Source organism: Aotus nancymaae, unplaced genomic scaffold, assembly GCF_030222135.1.
Source record: "Aotus nancymaae isolate 86718 unplaced genomic scaffold, 86718_ANA_hifiasm-v0.15.2.pri h1tg000083l, whole genome shotgun sequence".
Classification (NCBI taxonomy): Eukaryota; Metazoa; Chordata; class Mammalia; order Primates; family Aotidae; genus Aotus; species Aotus nancymaae.
The window spans coordinates 2,533,015-2,559,747 of NW_026988498.1; the positions used below are offsets into that span (position 1 = coordinate 2,533,015).

The 26,733-nt window shown below is 45.1% G+C and overlaps 2 protein-coding genes across 3 annotated transcripts in view; one reads left to right on the top strand and one right to left on the bottom strand.

The window, feature by feature from the left end:
• The window catches only part of IL2RA (interleukin 2 receptor subunit alpha), a 52,397-nt gene extending 47,245 nt beyond the window's left edge, over positions 1 to 5,152 (bottom strand). The window contains exon 1 of one of the 2 annotated variants that reach the window (XM_012443406.2): positions 4,710 to 5,152. In XM_012443406.2, coding sequence (XP_012298829.2) covers positions 4,710 to 4,773 — 64 coding nt within the window. In that variant the 5' untranslated portion in view covers positions 4,774 to 5,152. The remainder of the gene's footprint in view (positions 1 to 4,709) is intronic. The other variant, XM_012443405.2, reaches the window with a different exon arrangement.
• The window catches only part of RBM17 (RNA binding motif protein 17), a 54,699-nt gene continuing 29,349 nt past the window's right edge, over positions 1,384 to 26,733 (top strand). The window contains exon 1 of the mRNA XM_064369035.1: positions 1,384 to 1,505. The gene's annotated coding sequence lies outside the window, so the exon portion shown is untranslated. The remainder of the gene's footprint in view (positions 1,506 to 26,733) is intronic.

The following is a 26,733-nucleotide window of genomic DNA, read 5'->3' on the forward strand; positions in this document are numbered from 1 at the left end:
TGGCTCACAGGAGCCTCTCTCCCTGGAACTGACTGAAATTGATTGGTCCCTTGGGGCTCCCTTCCCATGTCACCCTCATGAAGCCTTCTCTGATAGCCCCACGCTAAATATATGACTTGTGTTACTATTACTATTTCGGTGGCTTTCTCCTCCTCACCAGCTTAGGACTCTCTCAAGGATCAGGAGTATGTCTTGCTCACTTGTACACGTCCTGTGGTATTGAAAAGGAGCGTAAGAGGTACTGGATAGATGTTGAGAATTGAGTTAGTGGAGTTTTTGCCTTGACACCTGCAACTGCAGCAATTACAGAAGCAGTGGGTCATGCTTGGGTGCAGGGCAGGACCTCTTCAGAGCTGGAAATAACCCACGGTGAGACACCAGGCTTGGGTACATTGGCACGCAAAGGTCACTCAACCCTGACTCTGCCAGTATGTCTTCATTTGGGAAACTTTTTCATCCAAAATCTCCCCAGCTTGAAAATGCCTTTTAAGCAGAGCTTATTTTATTTCCTTTCCGGAATCTTTGACATAGAGTGATGGAGCTAGAAGGGAGTTTCAACATCCCGGGGTCGACCTCCTCATTTTACAGAAGGAAATCTGTCAAACACTCACACCTTCACCATGTCTTCTTCAGTGCGTTGGCCCACTTTCTGCTTCCTACAAGGTTACTTTCCTGCTGATTCTATTCCCCGTGACCTTGGGCAACATGCCTCATTTCCTGAGGGAATTCTCTGTTTATCTGTAAAGTTTCTGCGCATTCTGGGGCAAGAAGAGGAGTGGGGAAGGAGAGTGAACAGCTGCCATGTTGAGGGACTGCCTGCCTTGATGGTGTCCATAGCTAGCAAAGGAATGACCCCAACAAGTAATCACAGAGAGGGTTGGGCATGGTGGCTCATGCCTGTAATCCCAGCACTTTGAGAGGCCGAGGTGGGGAGATCACCTGAGGTCAGGAGATCAAGACCAGCCTGACCAACATGGTGAAACCCCATCTCTACTAGAAATACAAAAATTAGCCAGGTGTGGTAGCGCATGCCTGTAATCCCAGCTGCTCGCAGAGGCTGAGGCAGGAGAATCACTTGAACCCAGGACACAGAGGTTGCAGTGAGCCAAGATCTCGCCACTGCACTCCAGCCTGGGTGACAGAGTGAGACCCTGTTTCAAAAAAAAAAAAAAAAACAATTACAAAGAGGTATAAAGAATACCCAAGGCTTTAGGCAAAAATCAGTCTAGGAATATTTCTCTCTGAGGGCAGTGGGATGGAGTTATAGCGTCCACCAACCTCTCTATATTAGCACCTCTAACTAACGCATTCGTGAAGCTCATTCTTTTGGTGTAGAATTGTGAAGCCAATTATTTTTTTCTTTTTCAAGTCTCGCATCTAAAATGAAGGCAACACACAGGTGATTTACCAAACTGCCTGTTTAAGGAAAGTAGCAACTGTTTTATGAAGTGCCCCAGTGTTCAGGAAACCCTACAGCTTCAAGGCATGTCGTGAAGATGAATGAGGTAAGTGGCAATAATACTTTGGGACCTCAAGAAGTTGAAAGATTAAATGTGAAGGGCTGAACATTTTGTGTTTGGCTGACAAAGGTGAAGATGGGAAATTCCATTGTGGGCAGTTGTCTTTACAAGAAGGGATAATTACACAAACACATCATCTCAATGGGTTTCCGCACTGGTTTTTTTTTTTTTTTTTAATATTTTCAAGTCTAGAGGATAAAGATTTGATCACAGAATTCCTAGAATGAAAGAAAGACAATCAAGAGACACAGAAGCTCTCAGAATTTCCACAGTTCTGAGAAAGGTGCCTTCAATAACGTGCCATATTGGTAACAGCAGGAGAATTCTCTTTCTGACCACATCCCAGGACCCAGTAATACAGAGACTAAAAACACTCAAGTTGACTAACATGTCCTCATAAACCCTCGCCACGTTAAATGGTGGCTTTGGAAATTTTCAGAATGAAAATCTGCCCTTATGAATCAGCTAGAAATTGCATCTGTTGACAGTGTGATTTCATTAGAGGACTCTCACCCTGAGGAATAAAAGGACTGATTTGCTTCAACACTGAGTTCTTCTTGGAGAAAGAAGGTCTGTGATGAGATGGTTTCCTACCCTGGAGTGATGCCTGAAAATTCCTGTTGATAACAGAAACTATCCATGTCATAGTCTTTGGCCACTGGGCCCTCGTTTGCCTCATGATTGGACTATTTGAGAGCCTCATGACCTGTCACTGTGCACCCGATCTCTCTCCACGCCATGCCAGTATCATCTCCATAAAGCTCTGACCGCTGTTTGCAGTGAACAGAAACAACAGACCAGGAAGACCAGGTTCAAACCCTGGCACTGTTACTGCCTGTGCGAGTCTGAGTTTTGGGTTCTTCTTCATCTAGGGGATCGTGACATCCATACTGCAAGGTGACTATGAAGATTACAATAAGACACATATCTGGCACATAGGAGGTACTTTATAAATTATAATTTTAAATTTTCTTGTAGTTCTTTATTACCTACTAAGTGAAGTTAAGAAGTTATAACTAGGAGAATTCTCTTTCTGACCACATCCCAGGGCTCAGTAATACAGAGACTAAAAATGCCCAATGCCTTACATGATTCGTTTGACCTCATCCTAACTCTCCAGTTTGAATTCCCCACATCCCCACCCTCCCTGTCCAGGGCAGGAGCACCGTGGAGCACCTGCTGCTCCCCAAAGCACTGCTGTGTCTTGGCTCATAAGGGTCTCTCTCCCTGGAATCTCACTGATGGACATGCACTGGTCCCTTGGATCCCCCACTACATGTCACCCTCAGGAAGCCTTCTCTGGTAGCCCCCCGCTCCGTAGACCTTACCACCCTCTAACTGGTATTACTACTATTATGTCCAGGCTTTTCTCCTCCTCGCCAGGTGATGAATTGCTTAAGGGTCGGGACTATGTCCTACTCACTTTTGTATTTCCTACAGTGTTGAGGGGCATATGGGGTATGGACAGATGTTGAGAATGGAGCGAAAGAGTCCTGATGGAACTCTACTTTCCCTGCCCCCACCAAGACCATTCAGACCCCTGGATAAGTCACCAGTGGCTGGAAATAACACAAGTTTACTTGAAATGTGTTTCCCAGAGGCAGAACATGACTAATTGTAAAGATTTTGCTGTTTTGGCTTGGATTGAGTTAGCGAAGACCCTGAGGAGATTGAAATCACATTAAAAACCTTCCTGAAAGTAGACCCTCTTTATAAGAACGACATGATGGACTCTGAGGACTCAGGGGAAAGAGTGGGAGGTGGGTGAGGGATAAGAGACCACACATTGGGTACAGCGCACATGCTCGGGTGATGGGTGCACCAAAATCTCACAAATCCCCACTAAAGAACTTATTCATGTAACCAAACACCACCTGTCCTCCAAAAACCTATTGAAATAAAACATATATAATATATAAATAAAATGCCCTCTTTAAAGACATTGCTACATCTGGGCCAGCACACAGCCCAGCATGACTTGGCCACTTTCCCTGAACAAGTGAGCAGACTCCTCAAAGGCATCATCATCTTTCATTTCTTAATAGATTATTTCTGCAGCCGATTAGCATTCTACTTCTTGCCATTATGAACCTTCAAAAAAATTTATAAACTTTCATATCTGTCTTCCTGAGTAAACAAAGGGAAGACATTATTAGAAAATTCACACTCAATTAGGAAGAGTGGTTTGAGGTAGAAGTTGGTGGTTTTTAATTTCTTTAAAAAAAAATCTCGGCCATGCGCAGTGGTTCATGAACTCTGGGAGGCCAAGGCGAGTGGATCACTTGAGCCCAGGAGTTCAAGACCAGCTTGGGCAACATGGCAAAACCCCATCTCTACAAAAAAATCAATTAGCCAGGCGTGGTGGCGTGTGCCTGTAGTCCCAGCTGCTCAGGAGGCTGAGGTGGGAGGATCACTAAGCCTGGGAGGTAGAGATTGCACTGAGCCAATATCACGCCACTGCACTCCAGTCTGGGTGACAAAGACCATGTCTCAAAAAAATAAAAATCTTTGAGAAAACCCATTTGAAAGAAGGAATGAAATTTAAAATTTGCATATATAAACACATACACATATACATTTCATGTGTATACATAGGAATATGAGAAGTAGTTATATTCTAAAGGTGGGTATGCATATTTGAAAAAATTTCTGTAAAGTTTCACTTGTAAGGAAATTCCTAGGTATTATTTCCTGAGGCAGTAAAGCAAGGCATACATCCTTGAAGCTAAACTTTTCTGACATCTTAAATTATCCCATTATTTGATATATGAGCACTGATGTCTCCAGCAAATTAACCTGAACTTAAAGAGCTTCCTGATAGCCTCTTAGCTGTTGCATGGAGTACAGAGAATAAAAGGAAATTCATTGAAGAATAAAAGATAACTTCTTGAGGAACCTGCTCATCAGGGCCCTGGTAACATCCAAATATCATGTCACACTATTTGTCCCAGAATTAATTGTCAAGGACTGTGAGTGACAGGAGAATCTAATGCTATTGCAGGCTCTCTTGACAGACTGAGGAACGCTGAGGCATAACCTGGGGTCCCTGGGGGTCACGGGCAAGAGGTGGAGCCCAAGATTCAACTCCCTTCTTGGAACCATCTACTTGGGGCTCCCTCTGGTTCTGTGACTGGGAGAGGGATGCCCATCAGCCTTCCCGGAATTCCGGAGGCACCCACAGGCCCTTACCTGTCTGGCAGCCGGGCACCATGATGAATGTGAGCAGTCCCCACATCAGCAGGTGTGAATCCATCTTCCTGGCCCTTGGGAGCAGCCGGGGCAGTTAAGAAGAGGCCTTTCTCTGCAGAAGGCCCAGCTGCGGTCAGCCTCTTCTCGGCATCGCGCTGGGAGGATCTGGGCTGGGAAGATCAGTCTGCCTGGACTGTCACCCCTGTGGGCCCATCAGGTGTCTATCGGAGTCAGGAGTTGCTCTCTTTAAGTATTGGGCTGGTGTGTTGAGCCAGGAAACTGCCTCGCACTCTTATTCTCTCATCTCGAATATAGGAAGTGTTTTTTCTTTTTTTTGATGACAATATAGTTTGCGGTAATTTTTCAAACTAGGTTTTTTTTTCAAGTTCAATTGCTGGAGGTGTGAGCTGGGGTTGATGAGAAGGATCAAGCTTCATTTATGAATCCTTTCTTCAGCTACGCCCACAAAAGGAGAGGGAGATTCCCCTGCCGTTGAAGGTAGGGTGAGCAAGCACTTCTTGGCAGTGGTCTCACCCAGCACTTTGCAAATTGAGTCCTCCCCCAGGGCTACAGCTTCCTGGGGAGTCAGCAGGGGCCACCTGGGATGAAGGAGCAAAGTCCTGCCAAGATCCTGGTCAGGCAGCCTCCAATATTCAAATAATGGAGAAGGATGCAGCAAACTGATGAATCCTAAGAATTCATAAATAATCCCCCATGACTTATAATCTGTGAACTATAAATGAGCCATTATCATCTCACCATGGTGCCCTGGGCTCCTGAAAGTACACTGTCATTTTATAAGGTGTTTTGCTTCCAGATTTGTCTTTCTCTTAAAGGATCATGCAAAAAGTGGGCTTTGGTTTTAAACTTTGGAGTTTTGTAAAATTCAGTCTTGTTTATTTATGACCCGAGTGCTCTTCTGATAATTGTGAAATGCTTGACTGTTTTGCTCCCTGGAAGTTTGTCTCAGACTTAAAGCCAATGGATAGTTAGAGCAAAACACAATTGTTTAAATTCTAGAAAGCAAGCAAAGATATTAACAAAAAGAAAATCATCTAGGCAAGCAAAGGAATTCAAGCTTCCAAAATGCCTCACGTCGGCTGGGCCTGGTGGCTCATGCCTGTAATCCCAGCACTTTGGGAGGCCAAGGTGAGTGGATCACCTGAGGTTTGGAGTTTGAGACCAGCCTGGCAGACATGGTGAAACCCCAGTCTCTATTTAAAAAAAAATACAAAAATTAGCCAGACGCAGTAGGACACGCCTTGTCACCCAGGCTGGAGTGCAAGTGGCGCGATCTCGGCTCACTGCAACCTTCACCGCCTGGGTTCAGCCGATTCTCCTGCCTCAGCCTCCCAAGTAGCTGGGATTACAGACACTCAAAACCACACCCAGCTAATTTTTGTGTTTTTAGTAGAGACAGGGTTTCACCATGTTGGCCAGGCTGGTCTCGAACGCCTGACCTTAGGTGATCCGCCCGCCTCAGCCTCCCAAAGTGCTGGGATCACAGGCATGAGCCACCACGCCCACTGGTTCTATGGGCCTTGTTGAAGTGACCACTGACAAGCCCTGAGGGTGAGTAAAGGAAAAAGAAAGGTGATTGATTTCTCATCACCAATCTCCTTTTCTCCTCTACTCCTTTGCCCCCATTCCCCAGTCTAGACTCTCATAAACAGAAATGATTTCTGTTGCAAGCTAACTGTTCATTATTGTGGTTGCAGTCGGTCTCAGCACTTTGGGAGGCCAAGGCAGGTGGATCACTCAAGGTCAGGAGTTTGAGACCAGCAAAGGACATGATCTCATTCCTTTTCACGGCTGCATAGTATTCCATGGTGTATATGTACCATATCTTCTTTATCCAATCTATCATTGATGGGCATTTCAGTTGGTTCCATGACTTTGCTATTGTTAACAGTGCTGCAATAAACATACGGGTGCATGTGACTTTATAGTAGAATGATTTCTATTCCTTTGGGTATATACCCAGTAATGGGATTGCTGGGTCAAATGGTATTTCTGATTCTAGATGCTTGAGGAATCTCCATACTGTCTTGCACAATGGTAAAACCTCTTATCCTTAGAAAAAATGCACATCAGCATACACCCTGGATAAATCTGTAGGAAGTTTCAGGACGGGCACTTTATTTTGTTTTACTTTGTTTTGTTTGAGACAGGGTTTCTGGAGTGCAGTGTTGTGATCTCAGCTCACTGCAGCCTCTGCCTTCTTGACTCAGGTGATCCTCCCACTTCAGCCTCCCAAGTAGCTGGGACCACAGGCACGCTCCCACCTCAGCCTTGCAAAGTACTGAGATTACAAGTGTGAGCCACCACACCCAGCAGTTGTGGGCGCTTTGAACTTCAAGGGTCGAAGGATCTCAGGTTAAGGTGTGAAACTGTGGGCCTCTAGATGATGGCCCTACGTCCAGCTTATCAGTGAGCTCACACCACCTAACACAGTGCATAACACATACGGGTGTCCAGTCCCTGTGTATGAAGACACACGTGCATATGAATATAACTGGCATGCACTAAAGCAGTTTCAGACACATTCTTTGTGAGGCAAATTCAAAGTTTTGTTTCAAACCTGCTGCAAGGAGGTAATTTCCAATAAGTCCAGTTCAAAGGTTTCTTACCTAGTAGAGGATTTTTTTTTTTTTTTTGAAGAAAAGGTATCTAGATAACATTGGTAGATTAAGTTCAAGAAAAGAACATTTGGTTAAAAGTAACTAAGTTCATCCAGGGACAGAGGGTCAATAGAGCAAGCAGAGTCTCTCTTCATCAGGAAATTGCTCAAGTCTATTATCAGAAACGCTTGGTACTTCCCAGAAGAAACTGCTCATCACGGCGGACAACAAATTTCTGACCCAGACCGACTTCCCTCAGGTTTAAGACCACTAATGATCATAAGAAGAGCAATTGAAATTTTGGAGCGAAAAGTTGCTGAGCTGATGTGATCAGGAAAGTCCCACGTATTTTCCTTGAAGGATGCATGCGGCCTCGGTAGGTAGTTCCTGACAAAGGGCAAAATGTCAGCTGGATTCAGAGTCAGGTGGACCTCGAAAAACAGAGTAAGATCTGTAGACTTCAGCCACTGAAGCTGTCTAACCCAGGTGGAACATAACCGAGTGATGTGATAATGAGGCTGAGCTGGTGGGGTGTGCAGGGGAGACTGAGGCATAGAGATGCTGAGATACTCTCCAGGAGGGAAATAATAAGAACTAGAGGAAGGTGAAATAAATTGGAATGGAAAGAAGGCTTGATGCCAGAATATCAGGCAAAGGGAAAATGCAGTTTTTAATGCCTGGATATGGGGCAAGAAGTGGGAAACAGAATTTGTGAGCTTTGGCGAGGAGAAAATTCACTGATTTGAGCTCATCACATGGATTGGTGAACTCCAAGTGCATGAGGCTGAGGTTAGGGGACGGCAGAGAGGCGGTAGCGTTTGTGGATGGGGGTTAGTTGTTCACTTGGATTGTTCTCTTGTTCCTACAATGTTGGACGGTCCTTGACGACAGCATTTATTATCCAGACAACTTCAAAGCTTGACTTACCACCCCCGACTGCAACCACAATAATGAACAGTTAGCTTGCAACAGAAATCATTTCTTTTTATGAGAGTCTAGACTGGGGAATGGGGGCAAAGGAGTAGAGGAGAAAAGGAGATTGGTGATGAGAAATCAATCACCTTTCTTTTTCCTTTACTCACCCTCAGGGCTTGTCAGTGGTCGCTTCAACAAGGCCCATAGAACCAGTGGGCGTGGTGGCACATGCCTGTGATCCCAGCACTTTGGGAGGCTGAGGCGGGCGGATCACCTAAGGTCAGGCGTTCGAGACCAGCCTGGCCAACATGGTGAAACCCTGTCTCTACTAAAAACACAAAAATTAGCTGGGTGTGGTTTTGAGTGTCTGTAATCCCAGCTACTTGGGAGGCTGAGGCAGGAGAATCGGCTGAACCCAGGCGGTGAAGGTTGCAGTGAGCCGAGATCGTGCCACTTGCACTCCAGCCTGGGTGACAAGAGCAACACTCCATCTCAAAAAAAAAAAATGCCCATAGAACCAAGTGGCACAGACACCCCTATGAAAGGAATAACCGTGAATCATTTAACGCAGAAATAAAAGGGAAGGAAGAAGGATGGGATAAGGAAGAAGGAGGTAGGAGAGAAGTGAGCACAGAGGGGAATGGTGGGCCCCCTTGGTGACGGGCACCATAGCTTGCTCACTTTGACTGTGAGGATGTGTCACTCTGGAGACTACAGGTTATTAAGAGGACCTCTGTGCTGAATCCCCCGAGGATTGTTCTCAGGGATTAAAACACTGGTGCTCCGAGGTTCACTTGGTGTGGAGGCATAACATGCAAATTGGAGGTGACCAGGGTGAGAAAACTTGCTCTACAGAACAAAAGAAATGCTGGCCCATTATGGAGAAGTCATGTTGAGGAGAGTGGCAGAGAAAGGACCCAGACAGAGTGGGAAGAGCAGAGGAGCTTTAGAGAAATGACTGAAAGCTTGGAAGAAAATTTAAAAATCATCTGAAGAGACGAGTTGGCAATATGTTAACTCTTCTCCCAAACAGCCCACAAAAAATCTTGGGTAAAATTCCCATTTCATCTTCATGCATTTTGGAATTGAATGAGGTTTGAGGATATGTTGAAACATGGAGCATGACTTCCTCTGTGAGCCAGGACCTGTTTAGTCTAGGAATTATGGGGTTTCTCCATTTCCCCTCCTGCTGCTGTCCTCTTGACTGGTTCATTGCTTACCAGCATCTCCACCAGGGGAGCGCAAGGAAAGGAAAAGGTAAAGCTGAGAAATGAAAGGAAAAGATAAAGCACATGCCTATAGTCCCAGCTACTCAGGAGGCCAAGGCGGTTGAGGATCGCTTGAGCCCAGGAAGTCAAGGCTGCAATGAGCTATGATTGTGCCACTGCATTCCAGCGAGGGCTACAGAGCAAGACCTTAGCTCTCAAAAAAAAAAAAAAAAAAAAAAAAAGGAGAGGAAAAGGTGAAACCCAGATGAAAGAATAATTTCACCTCTGTCACGTAAGCCATCAGCAAACGTTGACTGAGCACCTGCAATTAATCAAAGCATCATGCTAGAACCTGCGGGGACAGCCAAGAAATAAAGACATGGCCCTGCACTGAGGATGCTGACAGTCTTCCCAAAGAGGAGAAGAAATGGGCACCAGAGAGGGGAGGTGACAGCTCGGGTCTGCAGGGATCCGTTCAGCGATCAGGCCTGCCCTGCACCGCACGCTGGCACCACATGAAAGCAGCCTCGCTCTCTCATCTCAGACTTTCTTTTCTCTAGAGGAGTGATGTGCTGAGCTGTTGTCTCAGAGCCAAAGTCTGAACAGGAAAAAACCCTTTGCTTTCTGGAAGAGTGGCAGTGGAAGGACCGAAGAGGTGGCGGAGAGCCTGCTGTTTACGTATTGGATGTTCTTATCAGGCTTAGTCAGAGGTCATTTTCCCAGGCCTGTGGTGGCCCCCAGGCTTTTCTCTCTTTTATCTTGTAGACATGACCTGAAATGTCCACATGAGGTCCCACAAATTACATTTCACTTAGCTTGTGTACTTGGGTGCACCCTTTCATAGAATTCAATTCGGTACATATCAGTGTAGCATCCAGGAACAGGGAGCTCTGCCCAGGGTCTGGGAGAAGCAAAAACAAAGAAGGGTTTTTGCTCCCAGAGAGCCAGCCATCTAAGTGTGGGAATTTGGATTGGAAGCAGAAAGCCCCCAATTAATTGCAAGCACATCTGTCAAATTGGTAATCCCATCAAGAGCAAATGAACCAATGCAGGACAGCCTGGAGCACGTGGGTCTTCCATCTTTGCTTGTTAAGTGGTTGGCGGATGGATAGATGCTGTTGCTGAGATCGGCGCCTCCCATGGCTGGCAGGCGGGCAAGAACACATCAGATTCTGCCCCAGTTGGCACTACGCAAGCAGGGTTATTTCTCTCAAACCAGTGTTGAGAGAACGCTGCTGCTAATTCTATGAAATCTACAGGTGCATCCTGTTATTGCGGCACTGAGTCGAATTTCTGCAGTTTGTAATTTCCACCAGGTTTTACTAGACAACGGCACAGGGGTCCTGTGGAAAACCAAAATCCACTATGAATCAAATAACTCAACTCTACTCAAACGTCTAGTTTCCAGGCTGCTACTCACCCATAAAACACCGGGAGAGAAAGTCAGTCGGTTTGTGTGAATCATGAACTGAATCCTCCGTCCCCAATAATTGAAAACTGACTTCATTATCAATTTGTGGCTTATGGTGACCCATGCTGTTGGGTCCCAGAGATGTTGTCAGGAGGTCCCCTTTCCATTTGAGAGGAGGACATGTTTGCTGGGGGGATAGCAGCAAAGCTCCCTGCCACTTCTGTCATGGTTTTAGTTCAGGGATGGATAATAGGGTTTATCTCTCAAGCCAGCACTGATTAGTTACCAATGGTGGCCCAGGACAAGGATTCTGAACCCCACTGGAGCGCAGGGGATCGTGGTCTTTGCAGGGAGGTGAAGGCATGTTTGTGTCACATTTTGTCTAGACGTCTGTACAGCTTTTCAGCTGACTTCCCTCACTCAAACGTTTCTCTCCACTCCATCATTCTTACCCACTGTTTCCAGTTTAAACTTTTTATTTTTTCTTTGACTGAGTCTTGCTCTGTCACCCAGGCTGAAGTGCAGTGGCACGATCTTGGTTCACTGCAACCTCTGCCTCCCAGGTTCAAGTGATTCTTCTGCCTCAGCCTCTCAAGTAGCTAGGATTACAGGCACCCATCACCACACCCAGCTAATTTTTGGTTTCTTTTTGTTTGTTTGTTTTAGTAGAGACAGGGCTTCAGCATGTTGGCCAGGCTGGTCTCAAACTCCTGACCTCAGGTGATCTGCCCACTTCGACACTGCTGGGAGGGCAGAGTACTGAGATCACAGGCATGAGCCACCGTTCCCAGCCCAAATTTAATCTTCTTGAAGAATACTTTTCTTTTCCCTTATCTAAAATGTAATGTTTTAGGAGTGCTCATAATGTCTGTGAAATTAAGCCCAAATTTCTTAGCCTGGTATTCAAAATCCTTCATAATCTGCCCTGGCCTATCTCTCCAATATGAATTCTCCACTATCTTTCATGCTGTCTTTGCAACAAAAATATCCCCAAGTGAACAACAGAACAAAACAAAAATCATCAACTGCTCACTATTCCTGCAACACCGCCTCCTCTTCTCTTGGCTTCCTCTGTTAAATCCATAATCCCACAGCTCACTCACTCCTTAACACCCAGCTCCAATGCTACCTGCTGAAGGAAGTCTTACTGCATCCCTCCCTCTGGAATTGCTCCCCCTCCTCTGGGCTCTTCCGTTATCTGCATCTTAGTAATATTGAAAGTAATCACTAGCGGCCAGGTGAGGTGGCTCACGCCTGTAATCCCAACACTTTGGGAGGCCAAAGCGGGTAGATCATGAGGTCAGGAGTTCGAGACCATCCTGGCCAGCACGGTGAAACCCCATCTCTACTAAAAATACAAACAAATTAGCCAGGCACGGTGGTGCCTGCCTGTAATCCCAGCTACTCGAGAGGCTGAGTCAGGAGAATTGCTTGAATCCAGCAAGTGGAGGTTGCAGTGAGCCGAGATTGCACCACTGCACTCCACTCTGGGCGACAGAGCAAGACTCTGTCTCAAAAAAATAAAATAATAAAATAAAACAAGAAAGTAATTGCTAGCATTGATTAGGCACTTACTGCACGGCAAGCGCTGTGCTGAGAATGCTGCACGTGTCTCTCACTGGCTTCTCACAGCAATCCGGCGGAGCAGGCATGCCATCACCATTTCCATGTGATAAATGCAGGCATTGTGTCTTACCGTGGCTGCGAAACACCCACACTCACGTAATTCATGAGGAGTGGTGTCGTGTCCAGTTTCCAGGTCTGGCTAACCCTTAAACATGCCACAATCCCATCACTCTCGGGGCATTTACCAATTTAGAACTGCCTTGTAGCTCTCTGGAGACACAGCTCATCATTCCTGCAAGCCTCTACACATCTTTAGAAGGAGGATATGCCTCTAGGTCACCTTTTTCTTCCTAGTGCTGAGTTCAGCACTTAGCATGGAATTCATGCTCTGTAATTAAGTACTGAGCGAGTGACTGTATGCAGAGCTCTGGACTTGGGAAACACAGTTCTTAGAGCATCAGCCTTCACTGTATTTCATCAGGTTTTTACTTTGCAGAATTGGATTTGAGAAAAAAATCACTCAGTTGTGGCCCAAGTCTAGATTCCACAATTATGCAATATGTTCTGAAGGGCTTGATGGGAATCATCAGCTTCCATAGGGAGAATGGTCAGTACACTCAACCAGGAATTCAAGGAACAGGCTGTAATCAGCCTGCTGATGTAAATTCCTTCTCCTCTTCCCTCTCCTTCCTCCTCCTCCTCCTCCCTCCTTCCTCTTCCTCCACCTCCTCCTTCTTTCTTTTTTATGGTTTTATTTAAAAACAAAATGTGCACATGAGCCGTCTAATCATCTTCTTTGCTGCACAGCCCGACACTGGGATTGGTGACTGCAGTGGGCAGCTGGGCCACTGTTTCCATGATAGCATTGCAGTTCTTGGGGGCAACGTCGCGGGCAGTCTCAGCACACTGGAATGTGTTGCACTTCAGCAGTACCTCCAGCTCCTGGACAGAAGCTTCCGGAAGCTGCTGGGCAGCATGTACTCTGCTGCTCCCATAATCTGTGCTGGGCATCAAAATCAGGGAATCTTCTACTAACCCTGTCATCAATAGGAGTCATTAATGCCTCTGCGTTTCTGCCAGTTATGCTAACTTTGATATATTGGCCTGACTGCTGCTGGATGAACTTCTTGTCCTCTTTATGAGGATCTTGGTCTTCATGAGGGGGTCCTAGCGCAGTCACGATGCCAAGTAAGAGAGGAAGACGAGGGGAGGCTGTGTGAAAGGCTGAGGGAACGTGAGCTCTGTCAACTCCTTCTTTTAGGAGCACAGAGTGTTCTCTGTGATGCACTTGCCTCTCCCTAAGAGCAGAAGTGGGCTGGGCATGGTGGCGCATGCCTGTAATCTCAGTACTTTGGGAGGCTAAGGCAGGAGGATCACTTGGGGCCAGGAGTTTGAGACCAGCCTAGGCAAATAGTAAGACTAGATTCTCCAGAAAAAATTTAAAAATTAACTGGGTGTGGTGGCACACGCCAATAGTCCCAGCTACTCAGCAGGCAGAGGTGGGAGGATCCTTGAGCCTGGAAGTTTGAGGCTGCAGTGAGCTAACCATTGTGTCACGGCACTCCAGCCAGCACAGGGTGAGACCCTCTCTCTACAATTAAAAAACAAAAAACAGCAGACCAACTTCTCGGAACCGAAGGGAGTAACTTTGTCTTCTGAGGATGTGAACAAGAGAGAGTGAGGAAGGAAAATACAATATCTTATTTCTCTCAGGTTCTGAACAACTTCACCCCGCTCTATAAAGACCCACAGTTCCCCCCACATTTCCCCCCCAGAAACTTCTACTGTCAGAGCTTGAGAAAATAAAAACAAAAACAAAGCAGGGACTTCCTGGGTAATGAAGCCAGAGGATTATTTCATAACAAGCATGCTTTTTCACATGACATCTGGAGGGTTAAAACAGAACAGAGAAGCCAGCCACCTGCCAAGGAGGTCTGAAGAACCCAGAACAGACATTAGCAAGGGGTTCGTTTCATGGAATCCAAAGGTCTGTTTCGTCAGCCATGGCCAGATGGGGTATTAACAGTACCTCAAAGTGACTAAATTCATTTTTCTTCTGAGAAGTTCGAAACTTTTTGTTTGAGTAACCTCATTCCTCCCCCCCACAACACGCAATGAAAGATTCTGCTCCTTGTCTGTTAGATGAAGATACTGAACTCTGTTGAGATTAGGTTAATTTCATCCCTCGTGGGTGTGGGATGAATTTCTTGTTCTCTCACTTGTCTTTTTCTTTCTCTTTTAACATTTTACTTTAAAATTGACAAATAGTAACTGTACATATTCATGCGTATATGGTAATGTTTCGATACATTTAATGTGTAGTGATCAGATCAGCATAATCAGCACATCCATCATCTCAAACATGCATCGTTTCGTTGTGTTGGGAATATTCAGTATCCTCCTTCTAGCTATTTCCTTTTTTTGTTTGTTTGTTTTTGTTTTGAGACGGAGTCTCATTCTGTCACCCAGGCTGGAGTGCAACAGTGCAGTCTTGGCTTACTGTAACTTCTGCCTCCCAAGTTCAAGCAATTCTCCTGCCTCATCCTCCCAAGTAGCTGAGATTATAGGTGCCCGCCACCATACCTGGATAATTTTTTGTATTTTTAGTAGAGACGGAGTTTTGCCATGTTGGCCAGGCTGGTCTCAAACTCCTGACCTCAGGTGATCCACGCACCTCGGCCTCCCAGTGCTGGGATTACAGGTGTGAGCCACCACCTCACCTCCTTGAGGTGTAATTTGAAACTGTAATACATTGTTGTTAACTGTAGTCATCCTATGGTGGTACAGAACACTAGAACTTGTTCTTCCTGTCTAGCTGTAATTTCGTATCCTCTAATAAATGTCTCCCTATCACTCCATTTTCCTCTCCCTTCCCAGCCTCAAGTATCCTCTGTCTACTTTTTACTTCTGTGAGATCGACATTTTTTAGCTTCCACATGTGACTGAGAACATGCAGTGTTTAGCTCTCTGTTCCTGGCTTATTTCATTTTTCATAATGTCTTCAGTTCCATTCGTATTGCTGAGAATAATGGGATTTCATTCTTTTTTTATGGCTGAACATACTCCATTGTGTATATATACCAAATTTTCTTTACCCATTTTTCCATTGTTGGATATCTAATAACTGTCTTTTTCTGAAAAAGCCAACTCTCTCCTGTTATGACCCATATTTCCCCATGTTAGTGACTTGTCTGCCTTTTTCTTTGTCTTATTTTTTGGAGTCAGCAGGATCTTGCTCTGTCGCCCAGGCTGGAGTGCAGTGACATGATCTCACTGCAGCCTCTAACTCCTGGGCTCAGGTGATCCTCCCACGTCAGCCTCCTGAGTAGCTGGGATTACAGGCTCATGCCACCTTGCCTGACTAATTTTTATATTTTTTGTAGAAACAGGGTTTCATCTTGTTGCCCAGGCTGGTCTCTAACTCCTGGGCTCAAGGGATCTGACTGCCTCAGCCTGCCAAAGTGCTGGGATTACAGGTGTGATCAACTATGCCCGGCTTGTCTGCCTTTTTAAGACAAATAATGGAATTCTTCATTTTCTGCTGAGCTTATTTTTGGTGCTCTGCTGCCACTTCTATTTATTGAGTACCTACTATGTGCCAGGTACATAAGTACTTGTGAGAATAAAACAGACCAAGTCCATGCTATTATAATGCTGCTCAAGTTCTGATGAGGTGAACAGACAAGAAGCAAATAAACAGATGAAAATATGGTATATTATGAGAAAATACTGAAAAAAAAAAAAAGAAAATATGATGTAATGTTCTGGATGGTAAGTCTTACAAAGAAAAACCATGCAGGCAAGTCAGTCATGCCAGGATGGGGTGGACAGGATGCTTATTTAGGTCTTACTATGTTGCCCAGGCTTGTCTTGAACTCATGAGTTCAAGCAATCCTCCTGCCTTAGCCTCCCAAGGGTGCTGGGATTACAGGTATGAACCACTGCACCTGGCCAATTCAATCATTCATTGACAGGCATTTAGGTCGATTCTGTATCTTTGCTGTTGTGAATCACCCCTGATACCTCGGATCCCGTAAGGTCTGCCTGGTCACACGGCCTGGGTGCCGGGCTCTGGGTATCCAGCGTGGACCTGCTGCAGTGTGCTTTCCTGCTCCGATTCCCACTGAAAGCTCAGCCTTTAGTGTCACTGGATCTGCAGGGCAAGCCAGTGCTCCCAGGTGTAGACGGTGCTGCTTCCGGAATGCAAAGAGGTCCACTAAGCCTTGTGCCTCTTTCTTCATGGTAGGGAATGCAAGATAGAATCATTTGTCTCTTTTAAATGGGTATCAGGCTGGGCGCGGTGATTCATGCCTGTAATCCCTGCACTTGGGTAGGCCAAGGCAGGCAGATCACCTGAGGTCAGGAGTTTGAGACCAGCCTGGCCAATATGGTGAAACCCTGTCTCTACTAAAAATATAAAAATTAGCTGGGCTTGGTGGCTCATGCCTGTAATCCCAGCTACTCAGGAGGCTGAGCTTGAACTCAGGAAGCAGAGGCTGCAGTGAGGCGAGATCTCACCACTGCACTCCAGCTTGGGTAACAGAGCAAGACTCTGTCTCAAAAAGGAAAAAGGGTGTCAGAGACAACTCGGTGTGTCACTTGGTGTGTGTGTCCCAGCACACCCCTAACCACTGGATTCCAACATTTTTATGGATGTGTGGCAGCCTCCGGAATATTAAGAGTCCCCTCCCACTCTCTGCAGCTCATGTGTCTTACAGAGACTTCCAGCAGGTTAGTTACTTCATGCTCATCCGGCCTGGTTGGCAAAATATCCCTGTGATGTTCAGCAGAAGAGCTGGACCTTCCAGTTCTCTTCTCCGTTATTATAGAGGGCAGGAGAATTAACACAGCTCTAGGAAAAAATTGTGAATGCATATTGTTCCCCCTTGCAACTATTTCAGATTCTTTTTTATGATTAAAAAATAAATAGCTGGGCACAGCGGCTCACGCCTCTAATCTCAGCACTTTGAGAGACTGAGGCAGTTGGATCACCTGAGGTAGGGAGTTCAAGACCAGCCTAATCAACATGGAGAAACCCCATCTCTACTAAAAATACAAAATTAGCTGGGCATTATGGTGGGCACCTGTAATCCCAGCTACTCAGGAGGCTGAGGCAGGAGAATCACTTGAAGCCAGGAGGTGGAGGTTGCAGTGAGCCAAGATCGCACCATTGCTCTCCAGCCTGGGCAACAAGAGCGAAACTCTGTCTTAAAAAACAAACAAATAAACTTGGCCAAATCATAATGCTGCACATGACCTGCCTGAAGCTGTGTTAATCTGCTCTGCTGGCTGCAACTTCTGTTAACCTATTCCACTGACTTTGTGGTCATCTACTGTTGTTTTCAGGATCTATCTGGTGTCTTCCAAGGTCAGACTGGAGAATTTAATGGAAATATGATGGGGCACCACCCCTGCATCCTTCACATCATAGCCCACAAGTCCCGTGGGCCAATTCTGGCCCACTTCCTGTTTTTATACCTCCTTTGCTCTAAAATGGCTTTCACACTTTCACATAGTTGGTAAAAAATCAAAAGAAGAATAATATTTTGTGATACGTGAAAACTGTATGAAACTCAAATGTCAGTGTCCATAAGTAAAGTTTTATTCAAACTCAGAAATGTTCATTCATTCGCAGCTTGTCTCTAACTGCTTGTGTGCTCGAGGCAAATGGATGCAGTGGAAACTGCATGACCCACAAGGTCTAAAATGTTAACCAAGTCCTGCTTTAGATCCCTAAGCATGGCCCTCATCCTTGCCAGCCCATGGACTGTGATATTGTCTTTTTTTTTTTTTGTCTGAGACGGAGTCTCACTCTTTTGCCAGGCTGGAGTGCAGTGGCACGATCTCAGCTCACTACAACCTCCGCCTCCCAGGTTCAAGCGATTCTCCCACCTCAGCCTCCCAAGTAGCTGGGATTACAGGCGCCCACTGCCACACCCAGCTAATTTTGTATTTTTAGTAGAGATGGGGTTTCATTATATTGGCCAGGCTGGTCTCCTGACCTCAGGTGATCCACCTGCCTCGGCTTCCCAAAGTGCTGTGATTACAGGCATGCACCACTGCATTCAGCCTGTGATATTGTCTTTAATTTTCTATCTTGATTTTAGAAGAGGAAGCTTCAGCATCTCCCTTTTGGCTTTTCTCACTATGATGCCCTCACTGGACAGATCGAGGAACCGCCATGGGGAGTGTGCCAGTTCTCAAGCATGTCAACCCCAGTTGCACATTCAGAAACTGGGAAAATGGACCATGGGGTGGGTTCACATTAACTGGGCCTTGGCAAGGACTTCATTATTATCTGCTCTCTACACCCACAGTCTAACCTCAGGTCTCAAGATGATGTCAACACCAATTCTTAAAATGGTTGGTTATTTTCCTTCCCATAGGATGTTTGCTTAAGTAAAGGGCCACAGGCCCATTTGGTGAATGACTGGGGAATTATTATTATTATTATTATTGAGATGGAGTCTCATTCTGTCGCCCATGCTAAAGTACAGTGGCGTGATCTTAGCTCGCTGCAACCTCCACCTCCCGGGTTCAAGCAATTCTCCTGCCTCAGCCACCCACGTAGCTGGGATTACAGGTGCCCGCTACCACACCTGGCTAAGTTTTGTATTTTTAGTAGAGATGGAGTTTCCCCATGTTGGCCAGGCTGGTCTCGAACAACTGACCTCAAGTAATTCGCCTGCCTCGGCCTCCCAAACTGCTGGGATTATAGACATGAGCCACTGTGCCCAGCTGACTGGGGAATTATTATTATGGATCCTTGCAGTGGTGTTGCAGATTCCTTCCTCCTGGTGGGGAGGGTGGTCAATAGATTCTGGGACTGATCACAGCCATAGAAGTGAACACTGGGCAAAGGATGATGATTTTCTGTGGGGATGACTCCCCTCAGCCTTCTGGTCAACCACACTTTGCGTCTTCTGACGGTACAAGCTGAGTAGTACCATTGTTGGCTGCTCGGCTAGGCTCACTGATAGCAGTGGGGACGATACCTCAGTAACAGAGGCCAGGTGGCAGCTCTTGATCACTGGAAGACTGGAGGATGCAGTTATCATAAGGAGCAGCAGCCGTGGGGGCCTGACCTGCAGAGTTCTGGAGATGAATACTCCAATGTGGCACCTCTAGGGGGAAAAGGTCCTGGCTGGGTCCTGCTGCTACTCTGACATCTTGCGACGGGGGTATTCTGAAAGGAGCCTGTATTTTCTTAAGAAACAAGAGGACTTTGCGTTGCCTTAAAACAAAGGGGACTGCCAGCTAGGCGTAGTTTTCCACTTTTCCTATCTCCCACCCTGCTCAGGAGATGAGAGACCCTTTGTAAATTACTAGGAAATTCCTTTGGCTCTCAACTTGGTTTTCTTTTTTTTCTTTTCTTTTTACTCTGCACTGTCTGTGAATTCCTTCAGCTCAAACTGGGTTTCCAGTTGCCTGTTAAACCCCCACAGCTGGCAAGGCACCGTGGCTCACGCCTGTAATCTCAGTACTTGGGGAGGCCGAGGCAGGAGGACGGCTTGAGCTCAGGAGTTTGAGACCAGCCTGTGGGCAACATGACAAAACCCTGTCTCTACCAAAAAGTACAAAAATTAGCCAGGCATGGTAGCACATGCCCATAGTCCCAGCCGCTCAGGAGGGTGAGGTGGGAGGATCACTCGCGCTCAGGAGGTCAAGGCTGCAGTGAGCTGTGCTCATGCCAGTGGTTCTCCAGCCTGGGCGACAGAGTGAGACCCTGCCTCAAAAACAAACAAACAAACAAAAAAACAAGAAAAAAATTAAAATCACCCACTTCTTTTTGTAGAGCGTTAGTGGCACCCAGCAACAGTTGTCCAATCCCATTGTCCTTAGATACCATTTTCCTGTGCTTCTCAAACACCTAACACCTCACACCAGCTAGTGCCCTCCCTTGCCCTGGTGTCCCTTCCCAGCGCACCTGGAAAGTTTGCTAAATTTATGACCGTCCATGTCCATTGAGGTTTGCTGACATTTCTCAGTCTTGCCATCTGGGCCTCTTATGTTTTTGCCACGGTCTGTTATCTGATGTGCTACTTTCACAGCAACCTTCACTCTGTTTTGCTGAGCACTATCAGCCCAGGTCTCACCTCCTTTTTCCGCCATATCATCCCTTAAATCTCTGCTTTAATCTCTTAGTTTATAGAGGCTACTGCTCCATTCCATTAACGAAATCCATGACTGTATACTCAGCCCAGTGTTTGTCTGATCCATCACAATCTCTTTCTTGGGCTATTTCACTTTCCCCCTTTTTTCTTGGTTTAACATTGTGTTGATCTGTGTTGGGTACATTTTTTCATTTTTATGGAAATTTCTCTGAGTCAATTCCTTCCTAAACAAGCTATTTATAGGGGTATAGGTAGGGAATATCCTGAGGTCCTGGTCCAGAGTAGCAGAAATTCTTAGACACAGGGAGGATGTGTATAGAATCTGTGCTTTTAGCCTTTATTTTACCCTATCAGCAGCTGCAAAGATGCTTACAATTTCTTTCCTTTACTTGCCTCAGTCACAGTCCACTTCCTGCAAAAGTGTGATTCCTCATCCCCCAGATCGATGCCTCTTCTGCTTCTCCTACTTTGCAAATGCAGCCAAGAGTATATCCCATTTCTATTGGTCCAAGCAAGGGAATGTTGGCTTTGCTCATCCATGTAAGCCTCTTATTCTGCAGGGCTGTGCTATTCTGGTGCCTGAGGTGATCCATGCAGGGAGCATTATCCTGTCCTGATTTTCTTTGCCTGCATATGGCAGCCATTTCCTGTAGTCTAGAATCAGATGCATATTCTGGTTAAAGACCGAGTTTGCACTTCTGTTTCTCATCCATCTGTGGATTCAGGTGATACCTAAGATGAGAAAGGGCAGTGCCAACTCAACTTTTTCCTTTTAAAACTCAAGGGCTTGCTAAGCTCTGGTTGTAATAGTCAAAGCCAAATAAAATTCTTCATTAATAAACTCTGATACAGATCTAGGATGAGTTTTATGGAATCATCCCAAATTTCTGGGTTGTACCTGAATGTGTTAGAAATAGAAATGTTATCTTAGACTTGGAAATATGTTTCCCTGTATAGAGCTGGTGTGTCATGGTAAGCTGGGGCTCTGCCCATGTTTCCCTGGGAGAGTAAGGTGTGGAATTTCAGAGGACAGCTTTGGGACCTGGGAACTCTGGGTCCGGGTATTTATGACCTTGGGCAAATAACTTCAAGCTGCCAAATGGAGATGATAACAGCTCCCATGTAAAGCCTATAGGAGGATGACATTGGCTAAAATATGTAAATCCCTCTTCCCAGAGCCTGGCGCACAGGAAGTGCTTGCTCAATGCCATTAGTTGTCAGAGTGGGAAGAATGGCAGAGTTCCAGTGGGGCCGAGGGGACGAAACAGTACAGTCCCAGAGATACGCCTGGTGGGAGCATCGCTGCCCTGCTCATCACGTAGATCGTCTTCCCCTCCTGAGGCAGCTTAAGATACTAAAAAGCGCACTAACCTCAGTCAGGCAAACCTGGGTCCTCATCATAGTTCAGTCACTTACTGGTTGTACGACTTCAGCAAATTCCCTAACCTCCCTGAGGATCAGCTTCCTGTTCTGAAAAATGGGCATAACAACACCGGTCTCGCTGAGTAATTGGGAATGCGTGAGAGGATTTACGTGAAAGACCCTGGCACACAGTTGGCAGTCGTTCTCTCCGACTCTCCCAGGAATGTTTTTCCTCTGTGCGGAGCTGTCGTCACTGCTCTTTGCAACACTTTTGCACCCCAGAGGGGGAGGATGTAACTTGAAAGTGTTACTAATCCCTCGAAACCCTCAGATCACAGATAAACTCACTTCCCGATCATGCCACGTAAGCCAATGATCTGGCTTTGATGACCTGATCACACGTTGGGGACCACATTAAGGTTGCCACTCAAAGCTGTACTCCTGTTCAAAGCGCTGGAGCGAGGTTTGCTGTTCTGCCTCCGTTCTCTGAGGATGGCACTGAAGGGCACGATGGAAAGGGTAACAGTGCCTCAAAGAGACATCACTCACAGATGAAGCTCTTGGCCTCCCTGGCTGAAGACTGGGAACCTCCCAGCTGGAAAAGGATAAAAACAGTTTTATCATTTTATTGACCATTTTAGGTGTGTGCAAATGTAAACTTGGCACTTAAGAAATATCCGCATGAGACCAGGGGCAGTGGCTCACACCTGTAACCTCAGCACTTTGGGAGGCTGATGTGGGTGGATGGCTTGGGCTCAGGAGTTCAAGACCAGCCTGGACAATATGGCAAAACCCTGTCTCTACAAAAATACAAAAAAAACTAGCTGGGCATGGGGGCGTGTGCTACTCGGGAAGTTGAGACAGGAGGATTGCTTGAGCCTGGGAGTTCGGGGCTGCAGTGAGCAGTGATTGTGCCACTGCACTCCAGCCTGGGAGACAGCGAGACCCTGCATCAATTATATAGCAAAATTTTAAAAATCCATATGAAAGCCATAAGTTGCACACAAAAGTTATGTTTTTAAAAAAGTAAATTTCTTATTGACAAGATTAGTTTTCAACTAATTAATGCAATTAAAAATGTATGAAAATCTTATCAAACAAACAGAACAGATATCAATTAGGTGGAAGATGAATTAAAACTTAAAAAAAAAACTTAGAAAATTCTATGTACTTTAATAATTGATAATCTCCTTCATTATATTTTTATTTTTATTTTTCTGATTTTTGAAGCAGAGTCCAACCCAGGCTGGAGTGCAGTGGTGAGATCTCAGCTTACTGCAACCTCTGCCTCCCAGGTTCGAGCAAGTCTCCTGCCTCAGCCTCCTGAATAGCTGGGATAATAGCCACCCACCACCATGCCCGGCTAATTTTTGTATTTTTAGTAGAGACAAGGTTTCACCATGTTGTCCAGGCTGGTTTTGAACTCCTGGCCTCAAGTGATCCACCTGCCTCGGCCTCCCAAATGCTGGGATTACAGGTGTGAGCTACCTCAATTGGCCTTCTTTCATTATTTTTACTATGAAAGCAATGCAAGCATATTACTCAGAGATAAAAATGCAAACAAGTCAAAAAATTTAAATAAAGAATCCTCATAATCCCTATTTGGAGCAAACCATGCTGAAAAATATCTTTTAGATACTTTGTATATATTTATGTATTTTTAAAACAAAAGCGGGATCCTTCCATTTAAATTATTTGTTTCTCAACATAACTGAATTTCCGTAAGTTGTTATTGTTCGCTATTTAGTTCATCCCTACATTTTTGCTATTAGAAACATTACAGAGCAGGAATAACTGTAGAGGATGATTTCAAAAGACAAAAAATATATTGAAAAACACTTTTAAAATTTCTGAAATGGATGAAGTTGCTTAGAGATATAAAAGAGGAGGCAAAAATCATTCTCCATGGTGCACCAAAAGCATCACTACACACAGAATCCTTGGGAATATTTATTTTTGATCAAATTATAATCATGATCAAATTGCCTTAACTAGCTTGTTTTCCCAGGGACCTCACCCCTTTCTTTTCCCTGCTTCGGGGTCCCCTTGGCTCTGTCCATCCTGCCTACTGTAGCATTTCACCCAGCCTTTCCTGCCAAACACCACCCCATCTTCTTTCTTCCTGGAACATCTGCCCTGCCAATTCCCAGTTGTCGATGAATTACCATCTGCTGCTGCCTGCTTCGAGCCAGGAGCTGAGCACAGCTGGAGATCATAGGACTTGTTTACCCAAGTGTCACTACCTCTGTTCGCTCTCCAGCCTCGATGGGGTGCCCCAGAGCCTCTGCCTCGTCCCTCTTCTAAAGCTCCACCATTTTGCGTGTGCTTCCTAATCATTGCATGGCTTGGGTTCTATTCCCCTACCGTGTTAAGCTTTGGATTCTCAGTGCATAAAATGAAGATGATATTTGTTACTGTTGGCAGGAAATGGAGACAAGCATGCGACTGCTTACGTGCTAGGAGATGAAGTAAGGCAGTTTTCCTCCTGGGAGTAACTAGAAAATTCCTAAACAATGGATGTAATTGTATCTAGGGTCTGTAAATCAAAAAGTTGCCTGTGTGTGTACGATGGAATAAGTTGGGAACAAATGCACAAATCTTCAGCCAAAAAGGGAGGAAGGAGTGGTCTCAGACTGCAGAGTGGAGACGCCCAGCAGATTAGGAAGAACCGGTAGACAGCAGATTCAACCTGGAGGAAATCCTGCAGGCGCTCAGCCTCCTAATCACGGGCCTTTGCACACTCCTGCTTCGATCGGGGGTGGGAAGAGACCCAGCTTAGACACCTATCTTTGCTCTTCTTCCTTTTTCTGTTTACACACTATTATTTTCTGCTTCTTTTATTGACCAAGTACATCCTTCTGCTTTTCACATTTTTATTTTATTTCTAGTTTCTTGCACAAGCACTTAATTCATTTAGCTTATTTCACATTTTTAACTAATACAAAAATTTAAAACCATGAATTGTCATCTTAGTACTATCTGAACTAAATCCCATGGGTGTGTCATTTTCTTACTTTTCTAGGTGTTATGTTATTTTGAGTTTGTTTTCCTTTTTAGTCCAAGTGTTATTTAAGCATTTAAAAATATTCCAGGGGTAGGAATGTTTTATTTTCTGTTTTTTCATTAGTTTCTACTTTTATTGAATTGTGATCAGATAAGATTACTCATGATTCTACATATTGGACTATATTAAGATTTTTCTCTGTGGTCTAAAATATGATTAATCGTTGTGAATATTTTCCTTAGACACTTGAAAAGATATAATGTCAATTTAGAAGACAGTGTTTGACCTGTTAGATCTGTCATGGGAATTGTATTTTTAGGTCTTCTCAATCCTCATTTACTTTCTGTACCCTTAGTCTGGCAAGGAGTGTGCCAATTCTTTCTATCTATTCATTCAGTCCTACAGTGTTTGCTATGAATAACGAGATTATGTTATTTGGTGCAAAGATTCTCCTGTTTTTTCTTTATTGTGAACTGTGCTTCTCAGGACTATAAAATGCCCTTCTTAATCTTACTTAATGCTTTTTGCCCTGAAATCAACCTTGAGTAAGTTGTTTGTGATTCCTGATTTTTGTTTATTTTTTGCATATTCCTTGCATATCCTTTCCAGTCTTGTATTTTCAAACTCAGAATAACTTTGCTTTAGCACTTTTTTTTTGTTTTGGTTTTTTTTTTTTTTTGAGACAGAGTTTCAAGGCTGGAGTGCAGTGGTGCGATCTTGGCTCACTGCAACTTCCACCTACAGGTTCAAGCAATTCTCCTGCCTCAGCCTCCCAAGTAGCTGGGATCACAGGCATATGCCACCATGCCCAGCTAATTTTTTGTATTTTTAGTAGAGACGGGGTTTCACCATGGTGGCCAGGCTGGTCTCGAATTCCTGACCTGGTGATCCGTCTGCCTCGGCCTCCCAAAGTGCTGGGATTAGAGGCATGAGCCACTTTGCCCAGCCAGCACTTTCTTTTATACAACATTTAGTTGCACGATGGTTTGTGTTCCAATCTGAGGTTGTCTTTTTTAATAGGTAAGCTTAGATCTGTATTTCTTCCTGTGAGACATTTGGTCTTGTTCTGTCATATAGTTTGGTTATGCTTTCTGTTTTGTAAGTTTTTCAAATATTTCCCTATGTTGGTTTGTTTGTTTTGCTGTGGTTGTGTGTGTGTGTGTGTGTGTGTGTGTATTATTTGAAAGATTTGTAGTTTTGTTCTGCGTTGCCCTCAGAATTATACCATCCCATGACGTCCTTAATCCTCTGTTTCTTTGGTTTTCTTTTGCCTCTCCATTATATTTCTTTTTTTCCCCCTCATTTCCCATTTTCTTAATCACTGGATTTTAATGGATTATAGTATCTTGGTATATTCCTTCGGACTAAGACGTCTGCTTAAATCTCTACTATTTGACTTATCGGCTTGAACTCTATTTGACACCCAATTACAGATGTAAAAATCATATTTTCCCGAAGTCCCACGTTCCCTTCCCCTCCCTACTTCTGTCAGCGATGTTGTTTTTAAAGACCGAGGTTTTATAGCATTGACATTCTTTTCTGTATCCCAATCGCGGCATCTGTTTCCTTAATCTTATGCTCAACCCCGTGCTCCTTGCCATCCTTTTACCAGCATCTCGCCTATGCAGATTTGTTTTCAAATTTTGCTTATGTAGGAGTGGTTTTGAATGAATGAGATCGAGAGACCTGGAGAGACTCACTCTCCCACCTCCCCCCATCAGAAAGCGCGGCCTCTGACCACTTCTCCTCCTTACCATCTGGGGGCGCTGCCGCGCGCTCCTCAAACTTTGTGGAATTTCGAAAACGTGTGCCCAGGCGACACC